Genomic DNA, 27,291 nt, shown 5'->3' with positions numbered 1-27,291 from the left:
ATTGTTACTGTAACCAGCCATTTCATGGTATTTTTGACATCTATACAAAAGCAACCATAAGTTTTAAACTGTAGTATCATAATAAATGTTTTACTCACCAGTCACAAAATGATCTGAACTAGTTATCGAATATTTTGAGGGACTCCAAGCTGTACCGTCAGCACTGACACGCTTGAAAGTCACTAGACAGTTATCTGTCATTGTTTATGGAACAATTATGTTTATGGTGGCCAACCGCAACACACGTCTTTAGCATATTTAAAAGAAACTCAAGAAAAATCAAAGAAAAATCTATGAGAAAAATCCAAGGGTGTTACGCTTTAGCAACCTTTTGTTTTTGCCGGTGAAAGACTCGGATGTGACAAAGTTCTCCAGATGTTCCCAGATGTTTGCACCTGCCGTGCGCCTCTAAAGAATCCTTTTAAAATTCCTGGATCCAGGCGGGGATACGAATATCCCCCAAAATCTTATCACTTCTTCTTCCATTTCGGAGATTTCCTGAAAGTTTCATTAAAATCTGTCCATGCAGACAGCCAGCCAGCCAGCCAGCCAGCCAGCCAGCAGAGGTAAAACAGTGTACAAAATGCACAAAGCTGTGAAGCAGTCAAATTCCCTGAGCTAAAAAAAAGTACTAATTCGCAGCCTGTTAGGATGATTCGGTTGTTTTGGTCTGTAATGAAATGGGTCAACTGGAAAAACCGGACACTAACAAGCTGTTGTTATTGTCACCTGTCAAACATAGTCTGATATACATTAGAAAAACATTTACAGCTTTTCTATGTTTAACAATGGGACAGAGATAGAAGTCTTACTAAGTGACAGTAGTTCACTTAACTGGGCCTGTAAATGTTCTAGTTTGTCTTTCCACTTTGATGTTTGTAGTTAAACTGGATCAGTTGTTGACATGTCCTCAGATTCAAGGCTGATATTTAAAAGGTTATTGATGTATTTGTATGTATTTATTGATGTAATTGATGCCTTGGATTTGTTAAATTAGTGATGGTCTTCTGTCTGACTTATGTCACTTAGGCCATGTCATGTGCCAATGAGGTGGTGTCCTATGAAATCGTCCTCTCCATCACCAGACTGATCAAGAAGTATGGCAAAGAGCTGCAGGTCGTCACATGGGACATCCTGCTGGGAATCATAGAGCGCCTCCTTCAGCAGATCCAGGTACATGTATACATAATCTGCATCTGCAAAACAAAGAAAGTAAAAGGGAAGAAACTGTTTTTGTTTGACCATGTTTTCTGTCTGTTGTGTTATTTTAGACTATAGGCAGTGCGGAGCTGAAAGCTATTGTCTATGAGCTGCTGACCACAGTAGAAGAACTGTATGAGCAGAACGGCTACCACGGTTCCACAGAGAAGTTCTTCATTCTGGTGGAAAAATGTGCTGACAAGAGACCAGTTAGTAGTTTTGAAGATCAGTATATGCATGTCTTCCTCTGTTGTTTTTGTCCTCTGACGTTGTGTAGCGTCTTTTTTCATTTTAACATTGTGTTTGGCAGGATGCGTCAGTCCTGACCCTCATATCGTACAGGGCGCAGTCTATCCAGCCTGCCAAGGACGGCTGGATTCAGAGCCTTCACCGCCTCATGGAGAAATTTTTTAAGTAAGATTACCACACATGCACTTAATCTTTTATTAGATCAGAGGGCTGGTTGTGGTATTTTGCTTAAGGTCATTGATAACAGGATTCACATTTCTGCCGTGACTTAATCATTCCTGTCCCTTTCTGTTATCTTGGTATTACTCTGAAAGGAATGAGACTCGCAGTGTGATAAGGATCAAAGTGCTTCATATCTTGTCCTTCGTTCTCAGTACCAACAGACAGCTCTACGAGGTTAGTTCGCACACACACACACACACTTTGGTACACACACCTGCATCTTTTCCAAATGCCAGATGAGAAACAGGAAAACTTTTCCATATCTCTTTTTAGATTCCATTATTAATACTATTAAGACTTTACTCTGAATAAGACACTGTCATGTAAAAGGTATTTTCCATCACCTTGACCCGAACAATTCGGTTAAACTTTGTGGAGAATGTCAATCTTAGTAACGTTAAGTAGAGATGTTTACATCTTAATGCTATTATTACATCCTACTGGAGTGCTCAAGCCTCCAGAATTTCAGAATCTGCTTATTATGAGTGATTTTAAGCTTGTTTTAAGAGAACAAATGGGCTCATTTTGGACTTGTTTGACTGTGTAGCTTGTCTGCTGCAAAATCCGACAACACTGGGTCCACTGGAGTTAAGTTTAGAGCAGGAAGTCAGATCAACTTTATTTATAACCACATTTAAAAACAGATGTTGACCAAAGTGCAGTACAAATTTAGAAGAAATGGATTAAAAGTATGAATACAAACTGAATTAAAGATGGGGACAAAACGGCAATAAAACAGACATATGGGAAATAGAAACAGTAGAAAGAGAAGCTTGAAAATAAAAATAGAATTAAAAAGCAGCCGACATGTTAAGGCTCAGTCTGAGTTGAAGGCGTAAGAATAAAATTATTCTTTAAGCAGGTTTTAAAAAATGTCCACTGTAGGTGAAGCGTTAATGTGGAGAAGGAGGCTATTCCACAGGAAGGCAGTTGAAAGTAAAAAAAAAAAAAAAAAAAAAGGTAAAAAATATAAAGAAAATGCTGAGAAAAAGTTTAAAATTTATGGTAAACTTTGATATTTATTTTGATACTGTTTACTTTTATTTTTTAGCAAATAACACTATATTTAAATAATCTTTATCTTTTTCATGTGCTTTTTTTATTTTTTCCCAGGATGAGTTGATTGAAATGGTTGTGATCCCTCAGCTCAGTGTCATAGCTGAAGACAGGGATCTGGCTGTTAGGAAGCAGGCCACCCAGCTACTGGTGGATCTCGCTGAGGGTTGCAACACACACCACTTCACCAGCCTTCTGGACATCATTGAGCGGGTACACACAAGCAGAAAATAATCAGATAGTAAAATCATCTAACGCTTTGCACTTCAGTCATTTTTTATTTTATATCTTTGAAGGTGGCTAGCCGTTCTCTGGTGTGTTTGGGGCCCATGGAGGTTTCCGAGCGCGACCCCACAGCAGAATCTCCTATGGAGGATGTCAGGACTTCTATACTGGGCCTACTGGAAATCTTACAGGTAAATTAATGGAGATGTTTAGAGTTGGATTTGCCTCTAACAAGTTTTTTTTTTTTTTTTGCATTAGAAAAACCTTTTTAGTCATTTATAGCCAATCTGAAAACTTAAAACCCTCGTTCTCAGTAAGACTCCTTGTGTATATTCTGGACATCGCGTTGCTGATGATGATCAGATTATGGAGGAAAATGGCAGCGATACTCTGTTCATTTAGAGAGGTGTTACTGTGAACATTTTGGAAATCCTGAAGAAAAACTGAGCTTGATAAAACTCCAATTTTCTCCTCTGACAGAGCAAACTTTACAGCCTGCCAGCCAGCCATGCAAGTCGTGTTTATGAACTGCTTATCAGCCACTTGCAGCTCCATTACAAGAACAAATACTGCTCTGCTATTGCTTCCACTATTCGACTACAGGTAAGATTGGTCCATTTTTTAATGTGTACTTGTTAAACTCTTACTGCGTTTTTAATGTCCTTGCTGTTCTGGTTTTTTATTAACTTTCTCGCTCAGGTGTTTGACTTCTTCCTGATGATGCGTGCCGATTTTCTTCACCGTCTCGGTGTTCCCAATAAAGACGGAGCCATCAGATTCAGCCCTTACTGCTACTGTGACACTGGGTGAGAAAATAGAGACATATTTTTTTCCCAAAGGTTCACTTTGCTTGAGTCAGCTTTACATGCCAAAACTGTAACACTATCTAACTTGTTGTTTCAGGGAGCCAGAGAAGCGCGTCGGTGAGAAGAAGCCGGCAGGTTCTACGTCTCCTCCTGCAGGCAGTCCTGCTCCAGCTGCTGCTCCTCCATCTGGAACAATACGCTCAGCCTACCTTCCCTACGCGCCTGCTTTCAGTGTCCTACTGCAGTGCCTCAAGATGGTATACACAGGAAAAATATAACATGGCTTAAAAAACACGTTTTTTAAGATTATTAAGGCAGGATGGAAATTCAGTTCGAAACTACTGTAAGCACATCCAACAGAAAGTGTTTGGCTTTTGATATAGTTTGACAAGCAAAACCCTAATTCTCTTTTAAGCAGTCTTATGATGCAGGTAATATTCTTAAGTATCTGCACAAGATTTTTAAAAATTACTTATTCTGTAGAAAAATGGTAGATGTAATATTCTGTGAAAAAGTAAAACGACCCTTGGATTCACAAAGCTTGATCACACCCTTTTGGCGTGCACAAGCGGCACCTCCCACAGTAAAATGTGAAGCCTATGCGGAAGTGCAAAAAAATAGCAGTTTACCCCTCATCTACCAGGGACTGGCTCCAAAACAGAGTCAGTACCTGTAGACTCCCATGTTAAAAAGGCCATCTTCACAACAGAAATAAACATGTTTAAAGCCTGCTACAAACATTTTTTTTTAGGATTTCTAGGTCAAGTTTACCTTCATGACAACTGTGAGGGGGGTGAAATTTTTTCTTTAATCTTGAAATTCATAATTAGGGGCGTGTCCTTTTGATTGACAGGTATCCAATATCTGCGGCAAGAAGGGAGAGTGCAGCACAACCGCGGTTTTTAGCCACCTTAGCTTTAGCCCGCCTACCTCCGTTAGCTAGTTAGCTACCTTGAGCTCCGGGTTAGATCGGTTAGCTATTAGCTACAGACAGCTTGGAGTTTGATGGTTGTCAGTCATTCACCCCCACCTTCACAGTCTCCCTCTTAGCTCCACCTCTTTGCCCATTTTTGGGTTTTCTGGGAAAGACGACACGCGTGATGCTGCTAAGATGGCAACGGTGGGAACTGCCCAATGAGCTTCAGTTCAGCTCTTCAGAAACCGACGGGTGACGTCACAGATGCTCCGTCCATCTTTTATATACAGTCTACACTGTTTACATTGTTTGGTCCTTGGTTAATTAGAAAACGTTTTTCTAATTTCTCTGAGGTTTTTCATGGACAGAAACACCTCAAGCAGGAACATTTGTTCTCTCTGCTTTCAAAGTCTTTGTACGTTAACTATGAGGCTAATGGGATCACTCACAGACACACTGTAACTGATTACCACCATTATTTCTTTGCTAACATTTTTACATTAAAGATGTGGTTTATTTTTCTTCTGTAGGAGACTGATTGGAAGGTGCTGAAGCTCGTTCTTGATAAGCTGCCTTGGATGCTGCAGTACAAAGTGCTGCTGCTCACATCACCATGCAGCTTAGACCAGCTCTGTTCCACACTCTGCTGCATGGTATTGATTTATTCACATAAAAATCTAACTCATACTGTAAATAAGGTAGTATTAAACTGTGTTGATCGGTTGTTCTCATGTGTGTAGGTGACAGATCGCCTCATCTCAGAGCGTTTAAAAAAGACCCCTGAGGGATTTTCAAGAACTGATGTCCAGCTAGCGGTGGTCCCTGTGTTGACTGCAATTACCTCATATCACAACTACTTGGAACAATCACGACAGGTACAAATGCTAAATTTGAGTAATTAAACACTTTTAGTGCCATCCACAGCAGGTTTTAGAGATATTCAGAAAATATGTTTGGGTTTATTGACTTTTTTAGACAGATGTTAAAGTCATGAGGTCCATTTAATCATTAACCTTGCACACTTTTTCATATAAAAATTCATCTTAATATAATTTTTCTTCCTCTCTTACAGAGAGAGCTGGTTCAGTGCCTCGAGACTGGCCTCATTTACCGCTGTGCCAAGCAGTGTGTGGTGGCCCTTACAATGTGCACGGTGGAAATGCCAGATATCATGATCAAGCTCCTCCCCGCTCTCATCGTTAAGCTCACACACATTTCAGCTACTGTTGCCATGGCTTCTCCTATGCTTGAATTCCTTTCCAGTGAGCATATCTAAAGTTTTTTTTCTTTTCCTTTTGCTTTCAATTTTTTTCTGTTGAATGCTTTAACTCGACATTTTACTTAAAAGATTGAACACAGATATTATTGTTTGGTTGTTTTTTCTTTTATTAAATCATCGGGTCTGTTTCACAGCTCTTGTACGCCTGCCCCATCTGTATGCCAACTTTGTAGCCGAACAGTATGTTAGTGTGTTTGCCATCTCGCTGCCCTACACCAACCCCTCAAAGTAAGTGGTCACACACATAAACATGTGTATTTTCATCTGCACAGACAGTCTGTCATCTGTATATTTTTTTTTAAATTTTCATCAGGTTCAACCAATATATTGTGTCCTTGGCCCACCATGTGATCGCCATGTGGTTCATACGCTGCAGACTTGCCTTCCGCAAGGACTTTGTTCAGTACATCACAAAGGTGAAGCACTGTTTATCACAAAAGGCACAGCTTACAAACTTTTAACTTTTATTTGACCAATTCAGAAAAAAGAAGAGAAATATAACTCTAAAATATTAAGATAACCTGTTTAATTCTTATATGAAAGTTAGGAGCTCTTTTCTCATTAGCGCTCCAGGCAGTATTCATAAAATGCAGTCAGGGCATTGTCCATAGTTGCTCCTCTGCATATGCACTCAACATCTGCATTAAATACAGGTTGTAAAAAGAGTTATCACTTACGGAAATTGTCCTAAGTTTTGCCTGTGTAGAACAGGACTTAATGCAAAATCACTCTTTTTACAGCATGTGGATGAGGCCACAAATTTATCTTCAATAATGCTTGTTAATGGAAAGCAATATGCAGACAAGCATCTGTGAGAGAGTACATTGCAAGACATGCTCATTCTGTTTTTTAAATAGACTTTTCCATCAGAATTACCATTACTACCTTTGACATTACACAGTAACAAATATCAAAATGAAACTTGCTTCTGCTGCCTCTCAGACATTACCCTTATTCTGACTTATGAAAATAATTCAACATTTAAATAAACAGTTACTTGGGGAGCTGGCAGGGTCAGGTCTGCAGGAAGTCTGGTCATTTGTGTTCTCACTTGCTAAATTTCAGGGCTGCAGTGGATGTGTCGACACAGTTAATGTCATCAGTTTGCTTTTAAGTAATTTTACTCAGACTGTTATCGGTATATTTATTCCTAAAAAGACAACACAAACATTTAACTCCAACAAAAGCCGTGTGACGAGACTTGTCACAATATTAGAATTTTAAACTAGATTTCAGCAATAATACTCAATACCGTTTCCAATACCATGGCAAGAAAAAAGGACTATTTAAGAGATGTCATTTTTTTGTAATGAACAGTGTCCCAAAAAATACGTCCTGCTCAGAGAACTGGTTTTAACTAAAGATAGGAGCACCCTCTATACCTTTTAATGCAAAACTTTAAATTTTTTTCTCTCAATCTTGACTTCATTTCTGCTTAGGATTACAAAGGGGAGGAAAATTTCCAGTAAATTTCCAATAAATTTCCAGAAACATTCCATGGGAAGTTAAGCTGGGGAATTTTGGAAATATATGTTTTGAGCCTTCAGGAAAATTTTGGTACTTAACAACATGCTGCTGCATTTTTTGTACGTATTTTTTACATATGTCTTTGTACAATATTTACACACATACAAAGACTTCAACATTAGTTTGTGTAAAATGCCTCCACATATCGGATGGCAAACATCTGTAAAATAAGACAACAAATAAGCTTTTTTAAACACTAATGCAACAGCATGAACAGATACATAGTTAACAACTGGAGTTTTATTCAAAATATTTTACAATTGATGTAAATTTACCCGATAATATTATTAAAACTTAATTGACTTTATAGTAGTTGCAAGCTCAAGTGTGGCCTCAGTACTCCAGGGTTGAAGAAATCACCAGGTCGTGTGATGAAGGAATGCACAATGCATGTGGGGGGTGTAGCCTTAGAAACCCTGCACTAAGCAGTGTGTTGTGTGCATGTGATTAAATGGCATAGATATTCAACTGTGCTTGCATTAAATCTGGTTGTTTTAGCCAAGATTATGTTATAATATAATTTCCTCAACTACATTTAAGTAAATATACAATATATAAAGCAGTTGTAAGAATTCTTTTGATCAGACAAACAGTTTTTTTTTGAGGAGTTGTAATTTTATCTTGACATGTGTCGACTGGAACGTTAGTCTTCTTCAGAAAACGTGTTGACATGATGTGTCTTTATCAGCTAAAGGTATCCCGGAGGCGTGACCAGCCTGGCAGTCTGACAGATTTTTGCCCGGCTGGTCACAAAAAGAAAAGGTTGAACAGGTAAACTTAAAATCAGCCATATCAGACCACTCCAAATTCATATAATGCAATAAGCAATGTATAATATAAATGACCAAAGTTATTTATTAATCGTAGGTAAAATCTCTCAGAATAAATTAGTTATTTAGGAGATTGATTAAATCTCAATATTTATCCTTTTTGTTGTGAGGGAGAGAAGATGCCGGTTACATTGTCTCTAAAAATGGCTGCTAAATATTTGCAGGCAGAAGCTCTTTGAGGAAAAATAAAAGCCTTGAGGGAGTTTTAGTCAGAAGCAGCAGCTGTTTATGTTCCTGTTTTTCAGCTGAAGAAATAAAAAACAACAACTCTATTTTCATGTCTTTCTCATATTCTCCAGGGTTTGCGTTCGAACGCCCTGCTGCCGTTCGATGACAGCCATGAGCAGAGCCCGTTTCGCGCACGAAGCACCAGCCTCAACGAGAGGCCGAAAAGGTAAAGCGCATAGGCACAAAGTTCGTTAAAGTAAAAACCGGCAGCACTGCACACGGCCCATGTGGCTGTCGTTGTGTTAGAGGGTTAGGGGTTGCCAAGGTAGCCGCGGACTCAGCATGAAGAATACTGTGGTGTAATAGCTGGAGGCACTTCTCTCAGGTTGCCATGGTAATCATAAGTTCATTTTATTTATTTTTCATGCTTTTAACATGTTGAGATTAGTTTTGTTTCAGTTAAATTTTTCATACTAATGACACATGTGGTGGATAAAATGACTCAAAACATCTGTTGGATTTCATGGTATTTTTTTTTTCATGTTTTGATTACATATTGTTTTGTGTTTTGTCCACCACCTGTTTCTTTATAGTAAGTACATTCATGACGAAGGCATTAGGACAGCATGCTAGTTTCCTTCTTTCTGACACACCTCTGTGTCTGATTTGAGTTTTATGAAAACAATAAACACAAATTTCTACATATTCAGAAAGGAAATGTTGCTGCTCTCTAAGGCGTTACTTTCCTTTGTAAAGGGTTAAAAATATCTTTATTGGCCTTATTTAAATTGGCTGTTTGATGGTACAGAGATAAAGTGAAGCTTTAGTCGTCAAAGTAGAAACAAAAGTTGTTTTGTTATCTTTGGTGTGTCATTGTCACATTTTTATAAAAATGTTGTGGAAATACTAGTATTTAAATTTTACTACACAACATATTGTTTTAACAAAATAAGTTGGCTTAGGTGTCTAAAATACGCCCGCTCTTCCCCATTGCTGCAAACGGCGCTGCTTCTTTACTGTGCAAGTCTTGAGCCACCCTTTACGTATGTGATGCCAAAGGGCCGACGATAAGTGCAGTAACTGACTTAAACCTACACTTCTAACCAGCTTGAAAGTTGATATTTGGTGTAACCAAATATTTGGTGGAACAGAATCTTGACCCACTTAGACAAACTTTCTTGTAGTTTCTTTAATTTCCCAAATTTTCCTGAGGACTCTCCAAAAGGATTAATAAAGTATTTCTATTCTATTTTATTTTAAAAATGTTTTTTCTAAAGTTCTTTGGACGTTGGCTACTTGTTTGTCCTGTTCTCTGTCAAGATGATCCCACATTGATTCAGTAATGTTGAGGTCTGGGTTCTGGAGAGGATTTAGTCCATAAAATCAGGTGCTGCTGATTTCCAGTCCAGTTATTGTGTCATTTAAAATATATAAGCCATTTCTCCCTGTTTCCCAACCTTAAGAATAATTTATTGATGGCCACCTTTCCATGGAAACCATTTCTGAAGAGGTTTCCCCAAACAGTAGAAGGATCACTGAAGGACCTGATGCATTGCTCTGGTCCTGTCAGGTCTTTGATTGTTTTTCCTTCTATTTTTTACTGACACCTTTTTTGAGATACAGCTTGATAGTTTTGTCAGCCTGCCACTTAATTTTTGTTCTTCTAATTTCCACAGGTATTTAAAGACACACTGTACACCAAGTATAAGATATGTCACAACACATGTACAGGATATGCAGTTTTCAGCTAATTGCTCCTAAATAATTACCATAATAGAAACTATTTTTAAAAATTATTTATATATTTATTTTTTGGTGGAAGTATCTAAAGAAGGCTGCTTGTGACAAAGTACATAAAAATAGACTTTAGAATCAGTACTTTACTATTTTTTCTGTTATGTGCAGAAACATGGCCGTGTCATTGCTTTAGCTAGGTGCCGTGCCTTTTCTTATGCTTCCGGGATTTTTAAGTCCGTGTATAGTGGCTTAACAAGCACAAAAACCATAACCCACTGAAAATGTTAAGGTGCATGGACCGGGCTGTAGATGACTGAAAAAGCAGCAAATTTCCAAGCAAATTTTTGCAAGACCTTCAGTAAGCACGGAGAACTGTTGCTCAAGATAACTTTATAAACGGACAAAAGTCTTGCTCCTTGAGAGCAAAATATAAAGATGTACGTTGGCTCAAGACTATTGCTCAGTACTGTATGTCTTATTCTTTACTCTTTATTTTTTTTTCCTCAAAAAACCAAAAAAAAAACAAAAAAACAAAACAAGCAAAACAACAAAACACTGTAGTTTTTAATCAGGTCTCCTTTTATTCACATTTTCTCAAATTAGTCAAGCCCCCACACTCCTTTCTTAATTTCAGATGATTTCATATTGTCTTTGTTGCTCTGGTAACAAAGCTTACCTGACATTCGACTTTATCTTACATAGTGCTCTTGCTATCATTAGTTTCTATTGATCTTTAATATCAACCCACTTTCAGTATTTCATATTGTGGTATCATCATCCTTGTGCCGCTCATTGTCTTTTTGAGGGATTGGAGCTCAGCATGTCAGATTCGATAGTAAAGATTTATGATGACAAAAAGTTTTCTGGTAAAGTTAGCAAAAAAAAAAAAAGTTTTTTTTGGGTTAATATATCAGACTATAAAGATGAAAATTATTTGGAGATGTATGTGTTCCAGACCTGCTGTTCTCCAACCTGCAGGTTTAATCCTCCATTTTGTTTTGTTATTTTTCTTGATGTTTATGTTTTTCTATATTATGTAAAGCCTGTGCTGAGTCCATCCCTACTATTACACTTCTGTTGTACTAGCTGTTGCCTTCCCTTTGAACCTGCCGTGTGAAATGATGTTTATTTTGTTGCTCTTCTAAATATTTTGTGTATTTTCCTTTCTGAGGAGCAGAGGCTGTTTTACCTTCTGCTTTTAGCTTGTCTGTTTTCTGTTCTAGTGGATGTTTATCCCCTTTCCTTTTTCTTTAAAAAAAAAACAAACTCCTTTTCTTTCTCCGCTCTCCTGTAATCTGACTTCATGATGTTCACTGCTGTTAATTTTCACCTTCTTTTGTTTTTCTTCATTTGACCCCCTCCGCTGCCTCCTGCGATCGGGCGCTGCGTTGTGGTTGTGGTTTTGGGGGGTGGTTGTGTCATCCTGGATCCTTTCTACATTGCTCCCGGCCCCCTTCCTCATGTGACACCTGCCCTTTGACCTTTGTGCACTGTACCCCCTCCCCTGTGTGGTGTTTCCCTGCTGGTCACCTACTCATGTTGCTTTGGTGCTTGGGTGATGATTCCTGCTCTCTCCTGGTATACTTTGAAACTACACTTCTCCCTTCACTCCCAAACCACTGCCACACTCATGATGACCCATCCCCTTACTGCCCAATGCCACATAACGCCAACCCTTGCCCGCTGCCCGTCGTCCTTTGCCATGGATACTCCTCATCGCCCAGTCTGCGGGCAGCAAAAGTGGCAAAGGCAGCAGCAGCTGTAGCCAATAGCAGCAGCTCTCCGGTTAAAGAGCTGAGGGACCTTTCAGCCATGGACGCTTTCCGCTCCCGCAGCATCAGTGTCTCCGAACATGCGGTCCGCAGGTTAGAGAAGAACCTCCTGGGTAACAAAACAAAACATATAACTACCTAAACACTTGTTGCTTCCTCCATGGGATTCTTGATGGGGTGTAGGGCCATTGTCATGCGGGTCCGTTGGTGGGGTGTTTGGGGGGTATGTTACCAGGAATACCTGGAGTGGGTGGTGCATGCTGGAGGAAGGTGTGTGTCAGTCTTTTTTTTTTTTTTTTTTTTTCGGCTGTGGTCGTACTCGTGCTGTTTGTAGATTTTGTTTTTCTGATTTGCTTTTGCATGAAGCGTTTGTAGAAGACATTGAGAAAACATCTCAATGTTTTTCTGTTTGATTTTGCTCTAACACAAATCTCGCTTTTTGATTTGTTTTGATTTGTTTTTTTTCTCTGTGCTTTGATTTTTCAATTTGTTTTGCTGGGTGTATTGCTGATTGGTTTTGATTGGCCTGACAAACAAATGCCAGGAGGGACTGGTGCCAAGCATGTGTGTGCTCAAAATGGTGGGATCGCACCCTCCTGTCTGACAACAACTACACTACTGCATCCTCGGCCAGTGATGGGCACAACAGCAACACAACAGCTTTATTTGCTTTCTTTACATCTTTGTGTTTGGCTCCACTCAAACATCCACTGTGCTGCTTGACCATGGCAATCTCCTAGTGTGGGATGTTAGGACCTAGCTGGGTCGAGGTGAACTTTTGAAAAATTTGTTCAGCAAACTTAAATCACCTATATCAACACACAGACACTGTCTGCTTCACTTATTTTCTTGATAATTTACGCTTGTGTCTGCTTGGCTGAACTGCTGGAGTTTATAACAAGTAGATCAAACATTGCAGTTGTCATACCCATGTTAATCAACAGATGGCAGCAGAGTTAAGTACTTTGCATTTATGAAACTATTGTTTCTTGTGTGGGATTTCAAAGCCAACATAAATCTTTATGTAAATAAACAACTGCAGTATAGATCTGTTTAAACTGCTTCAGCTGCTGCAAATTTTTCTGTCAGTTGATTTATTTATTTTTTGTGAGATTATTCAGTTTGAAACCTGTTTCTTTTTCAGTGGACACAGATTACAAGTCAAACAGCATGACCATATTTTACTCCCAAGTTTTTTAAGGCAACATTTTTAAACAAATTCTGACATTGGTTATATTCCATAAACAGCTGGGTTAGAAGAAGTACAATGTGATTAACTCTCCTTGGTTGAGTCATGGTCATGTTTTTTGGAGTGTGTGTTCACCAGACATTGAAGTATAAAAAAATTAATCAGCCAGTAAAAAGAAAGGTAAGTATAGGATGTGTAGAATAGTAGATTAATGTTCTAGGACTTGGTCTGAGTGTGAGATTTTTTCTTGCTTTATCCAAAAGAACTAGCTGCTTTCCACAGCAGCATTAAAAGTCTATTTTTGTGCCTGATAAAGGCAATTTAATATTGTACACATGCTTGAATTGGACTATAATATGCATATATTTGGAGGCTGGCTGTCACTACAACTCTCCCCAAACCATTATAGGGTCTTTATGTAAACTGGACAGGTTGTATAGAATAGTTGCAGGGTTGAGACTAATGAAGCTGGAGGAGTTTATCATAATAGATACACCAAACTCATTCTTTATTCCTGCCATTGTTGCTTTCTGCCCAACTTGTTTTCATATTTGTTGTTTTTATTATTGTTGTTGTTTTTGTTTCCTCATGGTTTGACTATAGGCATTTTGCCCACTTTGATAAACCCCACCGTGATGAACAGAGACATCTCAGTTGAGTCAGTGTTGTTGTAAATTGCTTATTATGAGGAGCAAGCCCGGCTTTCAGTGCCTGTCCAATGTCTCAAGGATTTACCGAGACAGACGTTAACTTCGCTACATATGCCCTCAACCCTGCTTTGTCTGTAGAGCACGTAGTAAGAGTTCTCATGAATACAAAGAGGTCCTACTTACTCATCAGTGAACACTATTGAAAATATTCAGCCTCCATGGAGACTGGTACACAGTTAAATAAATTCATGCACGCAGCACATGATGAAAAATCTGGTCCCCTCCGTTACTTCCACAAAGCATATTTGTATTTGGGGAGAGCACAAGTATAATATCACAGCCTCCGAAGACACTCGGACCACGTCCCGGCACATGTCTGGACTTTTGACCTTAAGAAAATGTAATGATAAATGTAATGTAATGCATGCTTGCAAATGAGTGCTTGTCTTGCATGTGACAAACTAGAGTGTTGGTGTGCTGTCATGACTTAATTGTAGCAATGCCCTGAATTGTCTCTGTAACTTCTTATATCAGAGCTTGCATATCTATGTGCAGTGATAACTTTGTTTTGTTGTGTCATGACCATGCATGCCCTGCCAGTACATCATCTGCTGTTGTTAAGCCATCTCTCCTTTTCCTTGTTTAGGATGCAAACCTCAACCACCACCTGCAGTCTGGGCTCTGCCGATGAGAACGCAGTAACTCAGGCAGACGAGGGGCTAAAAACGGTCCACCTGGAGCTAACAGAGACATGTCTTGACATGATGGCGCGATATGTGTTTTCCAACTTCTCTGCCCTGCCCAAGAGGTGAATGGTGACTTTTTTTCTTCTTTTCTTAAATTTGTTTTATTGTTTTCTTCTTTTTGTCGAACTGTAGGCGGAAGCAGTAGCAGTAGTCAGTTAGTCCTACTTAGTCCTACACTGAAAAGACTGCTACCATCAGTAACCAATTCACTGAGCCTGACCAACTCAGCCTTACCAAACCAGCTACTGGTGCCTCACTCTGCTCTTTCCGCTGTCTAAATGAGGACAAAGTCTCTAAACTTCTAGTCAGCTCAAAACCCACAACCTGTCCACTTGATCCTGTTCCCTCTGACATCCTGCAGAGCACTTTTTTTTTTTTTTTATAATTATTTTTATTGAGCACCAGTTGTACAGTACATGTACAAAGTTGAACATATAGAGGATAAGTATACATAGAGTAGTGCTCATATCAACATTTTCTAGCAACAGTAGCCCACCCTGGAAATTGGGACATCCACCGGAAGTAATGGAGACAGCAATAATGACAGGCAGAAAAAATAGCAACAACAAAATAGCATTATCATTGTCACTACCAACATTGGTAAACATACATGCAACTCTGCAGAGCATTTTACCTACAGTCAAAACTGCAGTAACCCATATTATCAACTCCTCTCTTAAATCCGGTGTCTTTCCTTCTGCCTTCAAGCAAGCTGGGGTTACCCCGCTGCTGAAAAAACCCACACTCAACCCAGCCCAGGTGGAAAACTACCGGCCGGTCTCACTGCTTCCATTCATGTCTAAATTACTAGAGCGTGCCGTCTTCAGCCAGGTCTCACAGTTCCTCCAAGACAACAACCTGTTTGATCCATATCAATCTGGCTATAGGCAAGGTCACTCTACTGAAACTGCTCTCTTGTCAGTTACTGATTCCCTACGGCTTGCCAAATCCACTGGTCAATCCTCAGTCCTTAAAGTGCTGGACCTGTCTGCTGCCTTTGACACGGTCAACCACCATATACTGTTCTCCAAACTCTCGGAGCTTGGCATCTCAGGATCTGTCCTCCCGTGGTTTACGTCCTACCTCACAGGGAGATCATTCAAAGTATCTTGGCAAGGGGGAATGTCCAGATCACATGGGCTGACAACAGGGGTGCCTCAGGGCTCGGTGCTTGGCCCGCTTCTCTTTTCACTATACACCTCCTCACTCGGTGCAGTCATTAGCTCTCATGGTTTCTCCTACCACTGCTATGCAGATGACACTCAGCTTTTCCTTTCTTTCCCACCTGACGACACAACCGTCTCAATGCGAATATCAGCATGCCTTACTGATATCTCCGCATGGATGAAGGATCGCCACCTTCAGCTAAATCTGTCCAAGACTGAGCTTATTGTCTTTCCAGCCAATCCTTCTTTACCACCACAGATAAGTGTGCTGCTTGACTCAATCACACTTGTGCCTACATCTTCTACCAGGAATCTTGGTGTCATGGTAGACAACCAGCTGACCTTTAAGGACCATGTTGCCTCGGTTTCCCGGTCTTGCCGATTTGCTCTCTACAACATCAGGAGGATCAGACCCTACCTGACTGAACACACGGCCCAGCTCCTGGTCCAGGCTCTGGTCATTTCACGCATTGACTACTGCAACTCCTTACTGGCTGGCCTGCCTGCATGCTCAGTTAAACCTCTGCAGATGATCCAGAACGCAGCAGCACGTCTGGTCTTCAACCAGGCCAAAAGAGCTCATGTCACTCCGCTGCTAATTGCTCTTCACTGGCTTCCAGTTGCAGCACGCATCAAATTCAAAGCTCTGCTTCTGGCTTACAAAACAATAACCCAAGCGGCTCCGCTCTACCTTCACTCCTTAATCCAGAGCTACACTCTCTCTAGACAGTTACGCTCTGCCAGTGAAAGAAGCCTAGTGCTCCCACCACAACGTGGCGCAAAATCAGTAGCTAGTAGACTCTGTTGTTCCCCGGTGGTGGAACGATCTACCAAACTCTGTCCGATCCGTAGAGTCCTTATCCACTTTTAAGAGCAAGCTAAAGACTCAGTTGTTTAAGGAGCATTTCCACACTTAGCTTAACTAAGTACTGAAGAAGCTGTGTGCACTTTATGCCCAAGATGATATTGTGTGATGAAATCGTGATCTTGTATTTAAACAAAATGACTTTAAAAAAAAAAAAAAAATTATATGCACTGCCTCTAGCACTACATGACAGCACCTGGGTCCAACTGGACTCAAAGCAGTCTGACTATCACTTAATTAGGATGTCCCATCTTGTTTGAATTCATGCTTGTGTTGTTCTTATTCTCAAATGTAAGTCGCTTTGGATAAAAGCGTCTGCTAAATGACTGTAGAATAGAATAGAATAGTTATTATTTTGGCCTTTGTTTTCTTAGGTCTCCCATTGCAGAGTTCCTGTTGGCAGGAGGTCGCAGTATGACATGGCTGGTCGGTAATAAGTTAGTTACCATCACCACAAGTGGAGGTGTCAGGACACAAGCGCTTCTGGGCCTAGACATGAATGAGCGTCTGGGAGGGGGAGAAATGACAAGGTAATGCATGCTTCCTTTCCACATTTTCCAACATAATAAATTGCTGCATTCAGTGACATCTTCAGCTCCCCAACCTGGATCAGGTCAACAAATATATGCATGGATATGGATAATCCTGATCAGGGCAGCAGGGTTCAGAGGGATTCACTGAAGAGCAGCGTGGTCGCTGTTCTCTCCCACAGCAGCTGTAAAGCTCATCTATCGCCATTCTGAAAACATCCACTGCAAAATGGAGGGACAGGTGTTTTGAAAAGGATCTGAATTCTTTAATTCCTCATGGAGACTTGGTTGGGATTAACTGGCCTCTGGTTGTAGTTTGTGCATGTGCACACCTGATTCTGACTGGAATGGTGTTACTTCATTTACAGAGTACAAAGAAATAAGTGACTTAACCCAGTCATATTACTACTTAGCAAATGTTGGTTGCTACAATGCTATACCAAGGGTTTATGCTAATTAAATGCTTCACATAGATACTTGCTTTGGTTTATTACCTTCCTTGAAAAGAATGTATCTTATTACATACAAACACTATTATACATTATAAACATATTTAATCATTTTACTCTTCTGGTCCTGCAGATCAGATCCATCTTTACACACCCGGATGACCAAAGAGGCTCCAGCCAAACTGGAGTCACAGTCAAGTCAGCAGCACAACAGAGCCACACGCATACGTGTCCGCTCCATGTCAGGTAGTACATGTGCAGCCGTTTGTTAGGAAATTGCTAATTAAAGGACTCTTGGTGTCAGATATCTTGTCCTCTTTCAGTCATGTTTTTATTTTTCCTGGATGTGCTATTAGATTTATAGCCTAGTCAGAATTAAAACTGTCTAATAAGATATCTCAGTTAATCCTGGTTGTTTTGTGCTAATTAAATAATGTGCCATAAAACTGTTTTGAATGTTTTTTTTTTGTAGCTGCCCATTTTTATTGTTTATATTAATTCTAAATGTGGTATAGGCTTTGATATAATGTGGAAAAAATGTGAAAAGTGCTGTAAAGTGGACCAACTATAATGATCTTTTCTTGATCCTTGTTTTCTAGGTGGACACGCTCTTCGTGCTGGTCCAGCTCAAAGTCTCAGTCCTCTGGTGTCCCCCTCTGAGGGAGAGTTGGCTACACCTCTTTCTCCCTACTCAGGTCCTACCCTGGATAGTGTTGGTCCTCCCTCCTCCATCTCTGCAACTCCGTCTGCTCCATCTCCTCTTAGAGACAACCCCAGCCTGGCCGAATTTGTACCGATGCTCACACAAGGCTGGGCAGAGATCTTTATACGGAGACCGTCAGGTATGTCACCAGAAAGTAAACACTGGTAGCACTGAAGAGATGGTACCATGGTGTGGCAGCAATGAGTGAGAAGTGGATGAATAATGGATCCAATGTCAGCTCTTTGAGTGCCATCAGCAATAAAGCGCATTATAAATCCATATTAGTTTTCATAATTGTCATTTCAAGTCTTATAGTAAGAGACATAAAACTGCACACTTTAGTTAACCATCAATCAAATGTACAAAAATGCTTTGAGATAGATTTTTTTTTTTGTTTGTTTTTTTCCCTCAGACTCTGTTAGCACTTCCTTTGAATTTAAGCTCAATTTGAAAATCAATTTCCAGAAAGCTGAAAGCTACAGTAAATCACTAGTCCATTACAGTGAACACGTGCTTAGCTTTGTCAGTCTTTTCTTATATGGAGGAAATTCCTTTTTGATTCTTACTTATATTTTTTATTTTATTTAAGAAGCCAACCAATGCTTGATGATCAGCACTAATTTGATTAAAAAACAAGACAAAACAACAATAATATAGATGTGGTTTCTTTCTGTCAATAAAGGCAACACCAGCTGGTTAATGTGCTTGGAGAACCCCCCCAGCCCCTTTTCCTCTGAGCTTGGCAACATGCCACTCCAGGAGCTCTCCAGTGTTCTGATGGCGATGGAGGGCGTGAAGGAGCCTGCTGCTCAGACAGCCAGTGCTCCCGCCAGTACAGCTGCCCCAGCACCCACATCTGTCTCTGAACCTCTGATCCAAACCCAAAGCAGTGTTGGAGGGAAGGCAAACCTGTTTCAGCGTTCCAATACTGGTGAGTATCCCCCGATTTCCACCTGGTGCAAATGCACCGCGTTATGGCTACGTTATGAATTCATTCCAACCTCCACGGCGGGTCAATTCACACCGGGAGCGTGTTAGACGTGGCGCGCCCGCGAGTGCAGTTTGCGTAGCTGTAGCCACAAAATCAGGAAATCACAGGAGAATTGGAGCATCTTGTGATTCTCCACTTCCAGGATAAACGTCTCGTCGACCGTGATGAAAAAAATAAAAACACTCAGACACCCTGACCAGTTAATGACGTAATGTTTACATGGTTCAGCAGCGCAAGTCTGCCCTGGGGCTTTTATTTTGAAAATTACTGGAAGCTTTTGCACTGCTCCTGTGTTGGATTTCCTGTGTGCCCCTATCTGAACTGCTGAGTTTGATGTGTTCTGGATGTGTGTTTCATCAAAAATAGACTTGGCGTGTATGTTTAATGGAGAGCTGCGACAAGGTGCTTCTGGGACACTTCCAGCAAGCATGCCCAGGGTGAACCAAACGATCGACTAAAACCGCCGCGAATAGCTGCGGAGGCCACGGTGCAGCCATAACACAGCACACATGCACCGGATGGAAATTAGTCTTAACAGTCTGAGGGGTCTTTGTCAAGAAATTGGGGGGAAAACAGTTCTATAAAGTTATATTAATAGTTGATCTTTATTTTTCAGGTGACTAAACTTCTCAAAATCTTCAAATTGTTGAGTTAGCTGTAAAATCAATCTAACAGTACATGTAGGTAAAAGAGCCACAGAAGGCTGTGTTAAGACACAAAAGCACTTTCATAATGTCAAAGGGAAATTAGTTTGCCGAGCCCGAAGCATCCCTTCTGTCTGCCTCGCTGCATGTTCTTGATCCCCATAATTGCACTTTGCCAAATGCCAAATTGCCTGTAAAAAAGTTGATTTGACAGTGGAAGTTATCATTAGTCCAGTTTGTCTTAACTCAGATCAGTGATTAGGAAATGCCTTGACAATCTCCTGTTTATGAGTAAAATGTTTTTTCTTTTTGCAGACACATCAATTTCAGTGCTACCCCAGTGTTGTGTGCTTTTGTTCATTCTGTTTCTTATTATGGGGTCCCATTTTCTCCCTTTTTTCTTCTTCACAGTTTCTTTCTTTTCTTTTTGCCTTCGAGATGTTTCCTAATGTTCTTAATGGATTCTTTTCATGTATCTTCATCCTTTCTGCTCTGATGGTTTGTGGTTGGCTGTGGTGTGTTATGTGGCTTCATGTGCCACCAACCTGTCCTCTATCCCGCCTGCAGTGGGAGGCTCTCTGTGGTCTCTAGGTTTGGGCTGTGCCCCCCCAGCCCCCCCAGCCCCTGGCAGGCTGCACAGGAGCATTTCCTGGGCAGGTACTGTCCATCACATACGTGACCCCACATCTTCCCCTTCTTCAGAAAAGACCTGGTGTAGTATATTTCTTTCCACTTGTACAATGCAGGGGTCTGCAAGCACAATGCATCAATGCTGGAAATGCGTATATTTTTGCATAAATATTTCCTGAAACACTTTAAAAAGGGGTAAATAAAGGAAGGAAAAAAAACTTGGTCATTTACTGAGGTATTTAATTCAATATGGCAGAACTTCAGAAGGAAATTATCTGTAAATCTCTGGGATTAGCAGCTAAATTAAAGGTGAAAAACATGTTTTTCATTCAGTGTGATGAAGGTTAAATGGAGGTGGGCATCCTGTTTCATTGAAAGTGCAGCAGTCTATCGAATCTAATACGTACGTGTTTCATGACAAAAAAGACATCCATGATAACTCTAGAAAAGATTTAGAAAAGTCTGTAAAGTGATTTCTACAGTCTACATTCATACAGATTGAGTAAAAATAAAGTAAATTTATTGTCTTACCTGTTTAAACTAGTTCCCATTAAAACTTCTTGGACTTCTCTGAAAGTTATATTTATGCAGAAATATATTTATGTGGTGAAAATATCTATTGGTAATGGAAAATTTAAATGGTGGACATTGTCTCTCTTACAATTAAAAGAAATTGATGAAAGAAATACTGTTTTCCCATTTAAATGTTTGAACCAGAAGGAGCCAACCAGCCTGGCTGTGTCCAAATCTAACAACACACCAGCATCTCTAAAGCCAGTTACGTACTCTGCAACAAGGACATCTTTGCTCTTGTTCTCCCTGGTTTGGGAGTTCTTGCTTGTTCTTGGCAGGGGTTCCGGATGGTGTCTGAGAACAATTTCAAGTGGGCTCGGTTAATGCGGAAAAGTGCGGATGCAAAATGGTATTTCTGTTATCCGCTGATTTGAAAGATTCAATGAGGTTTTATGGCTAGTTATAGGGAAAAGACTCACAAAAATCTATACAACACATTTAAGACACATGAAGATGCCAAGCGCAAACCTCTGGCCCACCCCAGACAAAGTTTCTCATGAAGTGTGAAAATATCAGTTCCAGAATTAAATTTGTTCTTTCCACCTCGAGAAAACAAATTTCTCTCTTTTTGTGTAGTATGAAGCAAGCTTCAGATGTTTGGTCATGGTGCAGGGTCACTTTCCAAAGTGCTTTCATGACTGTAAGATGGCGTGACGATTTATAGGCTCCTGCTTTCTTATGATGAGCTCTGCTTACCCCCCAAATATCAAACTATTCTTTTAATTGTAAGAGATCATTTTAAAGGAGGTTCTTTGTCCATTTTTTGCCTCTCCTGCACACCGACATCAAAAACTATTGTGCGCAAGACCTGCTGTTTTACGCTCAAAGATTGTGCAAGTTAAGAAATTAATCATTTCTGCTTTACTCATCAGTCTTTCATTAACATGGGATGGAGGGTCTTCTATGAGTCACGACGAAATTGTGCCTGAACTCCGATAAATCCGTTCAATGACACCCAAAGATACTTTGAAATTAATCTCTTTTGCCTTGTCCCACGATTTATTAGTTTTGTTCTAACCATCTTCTTTATCTCTTGCCTTTCTAAATATACTCCCAGGTTGCTCTTTAACTTCTGTTGTCAACAGGAAAGCCCAGACCTCATTACGCACTTCCTTGCTTTACTGGAAGACCAGTAGGGCGATGAAGAAAGTTTCTAAACAGCAAGTGTATCTCTTGTTCTTTGGGTGTAGAAAGGGAGTTTGGGCGTGGCAGCAGAGGAGGGCCTGGTCTGGGCTGCTGTTGCAGTAGCTGCATTGTTTGGGCTGAGAAATAACCAACGAGCCAAACAAACCGATGCATGAGTCTCGGTGGAAATTGAGTAGATGAAGCAGTGATGAAGAGATTTCGCCTGCTGCACTGCTCTGTCTGAACTGTTGTTGCAGTTGTTGTAGACTATGATCATGCATGTGGAGTTGAGTTTGATCAGTGTGGGTGCATATGATTCTGTTTAATGTCAGGATGATCAGTTGACTTATTTAACACTTATTTAAAATTTCGATTTTAAAGAGTGTAAAAATCTACTACTGACACCTGAGGAAATCTTTAGTTTTAGTTATACTTTATTTGTCTGATTGTTGAACTAACAGTGTGTGTGTGTGTGAGGTTTTTGCATGTCCACATGTAATGCATGTGGTTGTTGCTGTGTCCTGCTGTAGACTCTGTGGTGGTGCTGGAGGAAGGCTCGGGTGTCACCGCAGCAAACACTCCACCTGACTGGCTGGAGAGTGAGGAGTTTGAGCCGATTCCCACTGAGCCCATATTCATATCTGCTGACAAGTTCCCTAAAACCCCCCCTCCAGGAACCCTCAGCAGGGTAAGTCACAAATACTGGTTTGTAAGACCATACTGGTTTCCCCCACTGTTAAAGAGTATGCAAGTTATGGTATTTTCCAGGCCTAGATCAGTATGGAAACAAGAAAAAACTTTTTTTTAATGTTCTATTTTCCTAAAGGTAGAAATTTTCTAAAATTATTAGTTATTAAAAAGAAGGTAAAAACTGTTATAGGCTGCTGTATGAGCAACATAGAGGAAGTAGACCAGGTTAAATTAGGAGTAAAACAAGCCTGAATACAACATTTTACAAAATACAAAAACTGATTATTTACCAGAAGAATATCTGAGGAAGAATATAATAATATTCTGCTCCAGTTCACATCATCCACATCAAATCAAAAAGTGGAGCCGAATACTATGAAAAAAACAATGTCATTAACACATTTAATCAAACTCCTTCATGTGCTTATCATTTTCTTGGTTCTCGTTCTAAAAAAGTTGGTTATCAATATATATGATCTGCAAATTTGACCTAAAACTATAATCCTCTGGCAAATATTTGGTAGCCTGATACCTTATGTGGTAATAACATCATAAACATGTTCATTACTGGATTTTTAAAATAATTTAGTGAACATCTGTAGATGTTTGGACTCTGATGTCAAAGAAGTTGAAGAAATCTAGAAATTTAAGCCTGCAGCTTGTGCAGACATGATGGGGCTGATGGTGCAGCAAATAAATGAAACATTTTTTTGTGTTTTTCTAAATTCCTGGCATTAAATTCCCAAATCCTTCAGTTTTCTCTCCAATGTCTGATTTGAATTTATTATTTATACCGTATAGCTCATTTAACACATAAAAACGTTGCCCTACGGCATCAAACAAAGTTAAAAACTAATGAAATGACGGTTTAAAAAAATAAAAAATAAAACTAATCAAGATGATGGAAAAAATGTTTAGAAAATGCCTTAATTTCTTTCCTTTTTTGTTGCTGAGAGAGGGATTTTCCCTATGTGCAGCTGGTTCCTCATGTACCAGGAGGAATGTGTGTGTGGACTGAATCACTCAGAACTACCTCAGCTATCAGAAAAAATCATTGCCTTCAGAGTGGCTGTTGGGATTAGAAGTTAGAGACTAATGAGCATCAACTGGGGTTTTAATCAGCTAAAAATACATTAACAACATCAGTATGTCACAAAAACAGCAAACTCATTAATTTGATATTGATCAACATGATTGTTGCACAACATGCTGAAATGGGTTCTACACAAAAACATCATTTCATTACATTTGATCTTTTTGTGTAAAAAGTTGTAAATATGAAATTGTGTAACCCATGTGCTTCTAACACAGTCTTCAAAGATGTTGTAATGTAAAGCAGATGCAAACATGAATGCAAGAAAATCCCCATGCTGCTCCAGTTCTTAGAAGCACCAGAGGAAAGACATTAGTCTTTTCTAGTAGGATAAGAAATTCGTATGGACGTGCTGACTGCTGAGAAGCTTGATAAGCTTGGCGGATGGTAAACTCAGCAAGATAATAAGATCAAGATCTGCTGTGTGCTTTTTCCTCTGAATTTAATTTTGCAAACTGCTAAAACTCAGTGAAGAAGTTGCTTTAATGCATTTAGTTATCTTTTATGGATGTCTGTTCCAAACAAATTGTTACGACCCCAGGCTGAAGCTGTGTATGTAAATTGGACTGTGCGCTTCCCAGTGATTGGCTGGGGGACTGCTCCATGGATTTTGCCTTCCTTCTTCAGGATTGGTCACTTGCTGCTCCGGCTCTTCAGTGGCTGCCCAATCAGGACGATGCTTCGCCTTCAAATACTCTGGATTACCCTCATTCGTTGCGGCTGTGTACAATTGGGACACAGTTCGCCAGTTTGATATCTAAACTGTTTGCTGTTTGTTATCCTGTGTGGGCTTTTTTGTGGTTTCAATTAGTGATAATACTCCAAAGCATATTGGCTCTTTTGTTTCTTTTGTTGTCTGTTTTAGATTATGACATCCTTTCTGAGTGGGGTTGAGTAAAGATAAGGCTGATAATATTAAGTTGGTTTGATTGTAGTATTAAGTTGCTTTTGTTTTATTTATTTGTTAACCGCCGTGTGTGCGTGGATACCTGTTTGATTAGGACACCTTTTATTATATATCCCTCGATCTAACTCGTGTGTTACTTCCCTTTTCCACCCCTAGACACAAAGGGTACGTAACACACATCAAGGAAGTGTGATGGGAGTCATCGTTTATATTAATGTACACTACCGTTCAAAAGTTTGGGGTCACTTCCCTATTGAATCCCATGGCAAAGTGACCACAAACCTTTGAACGGTAGTGTATGATTAGAAACTGCTCGCTTCTTGTAGCTCTGATGTGGAAGTAATGGTGAAAAATAGAGGAAGACTGGACCCTCTCCTTGAGGATGGTCATTTCATAGCTAATATGGATGTTTAAAGCTAGAAGATTATATAACTGATTTTTAGCATCTATTTGTAATAAACTACTAGAAATCAGAACTGAGAAGTTGTTGTACTTTGAATTTCAAGTCAGAAAATGAGTTTTTAGAAATGTTTTTTTAGGGTGTCTGCAGCAGATTTTCTCTGCTGAAGCCTCATAGTTGTCATAATATCACAGCTCCTCGTGTGTGATTATCAGCTATTTTAACATGGCCAAGTTGGCACAAGCAAATGGAGTTTATATTCTACCTTTACAAATTCATATTGAGTCTTTTTGCATATTTTTACAATTAGTTGGTTAGTACAACAAGTTAAATGAAGATTATAGTCATTACATTCTCTGGAATAAAATTCTTCTTAATTTCAGTCGTCCTCCACCTCCAGTCAGGATGATGAAAAGTCGACTCTGGAAGAGGTGAGCGAAGGAGCCATTCCCATCGATCAGCCCACTCTGGGCCCATCCACTCCAGGCAGTCAGGGACCTGAGCTTCCATTTCAAAGCCACTCACAGTCCCAGGGCCATGGACTCAACAAGTCCAGTTCCTCTCCAGAACTCCAGACATTGCCAGAGGCATTCACCAAAGCTGCTTTGGAGTCTGAGGGTGTGCTGGGAGACACCTCACGGCCTAGAGCACCCTCGGACGGCAAGCCTCAGATGCAGCAGTCACATTTTGAGAGGGACAAAGTGGGGGGGAGTACAGGAGGAGAAAGAAATGGACTGGGAGGCCCGTGCCTTGGTGCAGATGGCTCAGGCTCGTCATCTCAGAGTGGAGGAGCAGGGATGAGGTTGTCTTTCCCAGCTGCTCCTGCACAACCTGGACCCATCTCCCCCAGTGGGGGCCACCGACCCCGTGGGCACACTATTTCTGTGTCAGCCCCTTCCTCCAGGAGAGAGAGAAGAACAGACAGGGACTCCTATCACAGTCGACCTGGACCCAGCAACACGGAGAAAATCTCTGGACTCAGCCCCAGGTACTCCACAGTGACAAGACACCCCTGCAGGGCTAAATTAACGATGCAATCCAACAGGTGACGTCAGTAGGCTCATCTCAGCTCTTTTAAGGAAAATCTAAGCATACCAATGAATAAAATTATTTTCTGCAACACAGTTTAGCTGAAAGATTTTTTTTTAGATGTCTGAAGGTGCAAATTTAATTCATGCAGCAATGCAGATGCATGTTTCTCTCTTTCTGACCTAGAATGACATTTATGTTTTCAACCCCTGGAACCTGATGTGATTTGAGCTTCACATCATTTTCAACATGCTTGAAAATGTCAGACATCTGCAGGACTGTTTCACGCAGCTCCAGCTGATCCATGTTTTAGCTTTTCTTGCCACATGGGGGCAGTATCAGAAATATGCAGACCAGTCTGAACTGGACTGCTCCTGCTTAAGTTAGTCATGGATATTTCTGCGACTTAAACTTTGTCCTGCTTTTGGAGAAGGCTGAAGTCATCTGCTTTGTGTTGGAGTGAAACTAAGTGGTTTAGAGCAAACGATGGCCTGAGCTTCTCACTTCTGCTTCTTTGCTATTTTTGTGTTTTTTGTTATGAATTTGGTTGTTGTTGAGCACTTCTAGTTTCAGCTTATTAAGCAGTAATCAATCCAAATGCAGCATCATTCCCTAAGGCTATGCTTTCATAGGTGCTTGGAGGACTGCATGTTGCAGTCTTTGATAAAAGATAATCATTCAGGAGGGGCTTGGAGCACTACAGAAAGATACCTCAGTGAGGCTATGAAACAGCTTTTACAGGCATTCTTACAATGATAAACACACAAAAAGCTTTGTCACACCATAAAAAATGAAGGTTTTATGTTTTCCAGAAAATACTGAGGTCTTATGATGCTGTTTTGAGGCACTGCTCAGCTTTTTAAACAAAATATAGATATAAATTAATTTTTAAAATAAAATTAACAGAGCTGTGCATCTGTTTCT

The 27,291-nt window shown here is 40.1% G+C and overlaps 1 protein-coding gene across 4 annotated transcripts in view; it reads left to right on the top strand.

The window, feature by feature from the left end:
* The window catches only part of tsc2 (TSC complex subunit 2), a 38,225-nt gene that overhangs the window by 9,190 nt on the left and 1,744 nt on the right, over window positions 1-27,291 (top strand). For 2 of the 4 annotated variants that reach the window (XM_041983593.1, XM_041983592.1), the window contains exons 11-34: window positions 1,030-1,173; window positions 1,272-1,409; window positions 1,511-1,614; window positions 1,764-1,845; window positions 2,785-2,940; window positions 3,024-3,143; window positions 3,433-3,555; window positions 3,652-3,758; window positions 3,856-4,015; window positions 5,205-5,327; window positions 5,415-5,549; window positions 5,747-5,936; window positions 6,088-6,181; window positions 6,267-6,369; window positions 8,610-8,704; window positions 11,940-12,080; window positions 14,473-14,634; window positions 16,978-17,133; window positions 17,716-17,828; window positions 18,182-18,424; window positions 18,968-19,216; window positions 20,488-20,577; window positions 22,779-22,936; window positions 25,722-26,326. In XM_041983593.1, coding sequence (XP_041839527.1) covers window positions 1,030-1,173; window positions 1,272-1,409; window positions 1,511-1,614; window positions 1,764-1,845; window positions 2,785-2,940; window positions 3,024-3,143; window positions 3,433-3,555; window positions 3,652-3,758; window positions 3,856-4,015; window positions 5,205-5,327; window positions 5,415-5,549; window positions 5,747-5,936; window positions 6,088-6,181; window positions 6,267-6,369; window positions 8,610-8,704; window positions 11,940-12,080; window positions 14,473-14,634; window positions 16,978-17,133; window positions 17,716-17,828; window positions 18,182-18,424; window positions 18,968-19,216; window positions 20,488-20,577; window positions 22,779-22,936; window positions 25,722-26,326 — 3,791 coding nt within the window. The remainder of the gene's footprint in view (window positions 1-1,029; window positions 1,174-1,271; window positions 1,410-1,510; window positions 1,615-1,763; window positions 1,846-2,784; window positions 2,941-3,023; window positions 3,144-3,432; window positions 3,556-3,651; window positions 3,759-3,855; window positions 4,016-5,204; window positions 5,328-5,414; window positions 5,550-5,746; window positions 5,937-6,087; window positions 6,182-6,266; window positions 6,370-8,609; window positions 8,705-11,939; window positions 12,081-14,472; window positions 14,635-16,977; window positions 17,134-17,715; window positions 17,829-18,181; window positions 18,425-18,967; window positions 19,217-20,487; window positions 20,578-22,778; window positions 22,937-25,721; window positions 26,327-27,291) is intronic. The other 2 variants (XM_041983595.1, XM_041983594.1) reach the window with 2 other exon arrangements.

Source organism: Melanotaenia boesemani, chromosome 4 (genome assembly GCF_017639745.1).
Source record: "Melanotaenia boesemani isolate fMelBoe1 chromosome 4, fMelBoe1.pri, whole genome shotgun sequence".
NCBI lineage: Eukaryota > Metazoa > Chordata > Actinopteri > Atheriniformes > Melanotaeniidae > Melanotaenia > Melanotaenia boesemani.
This window is presented reverse-complemented; position numbering and strand designations above follow the sequence as displayed.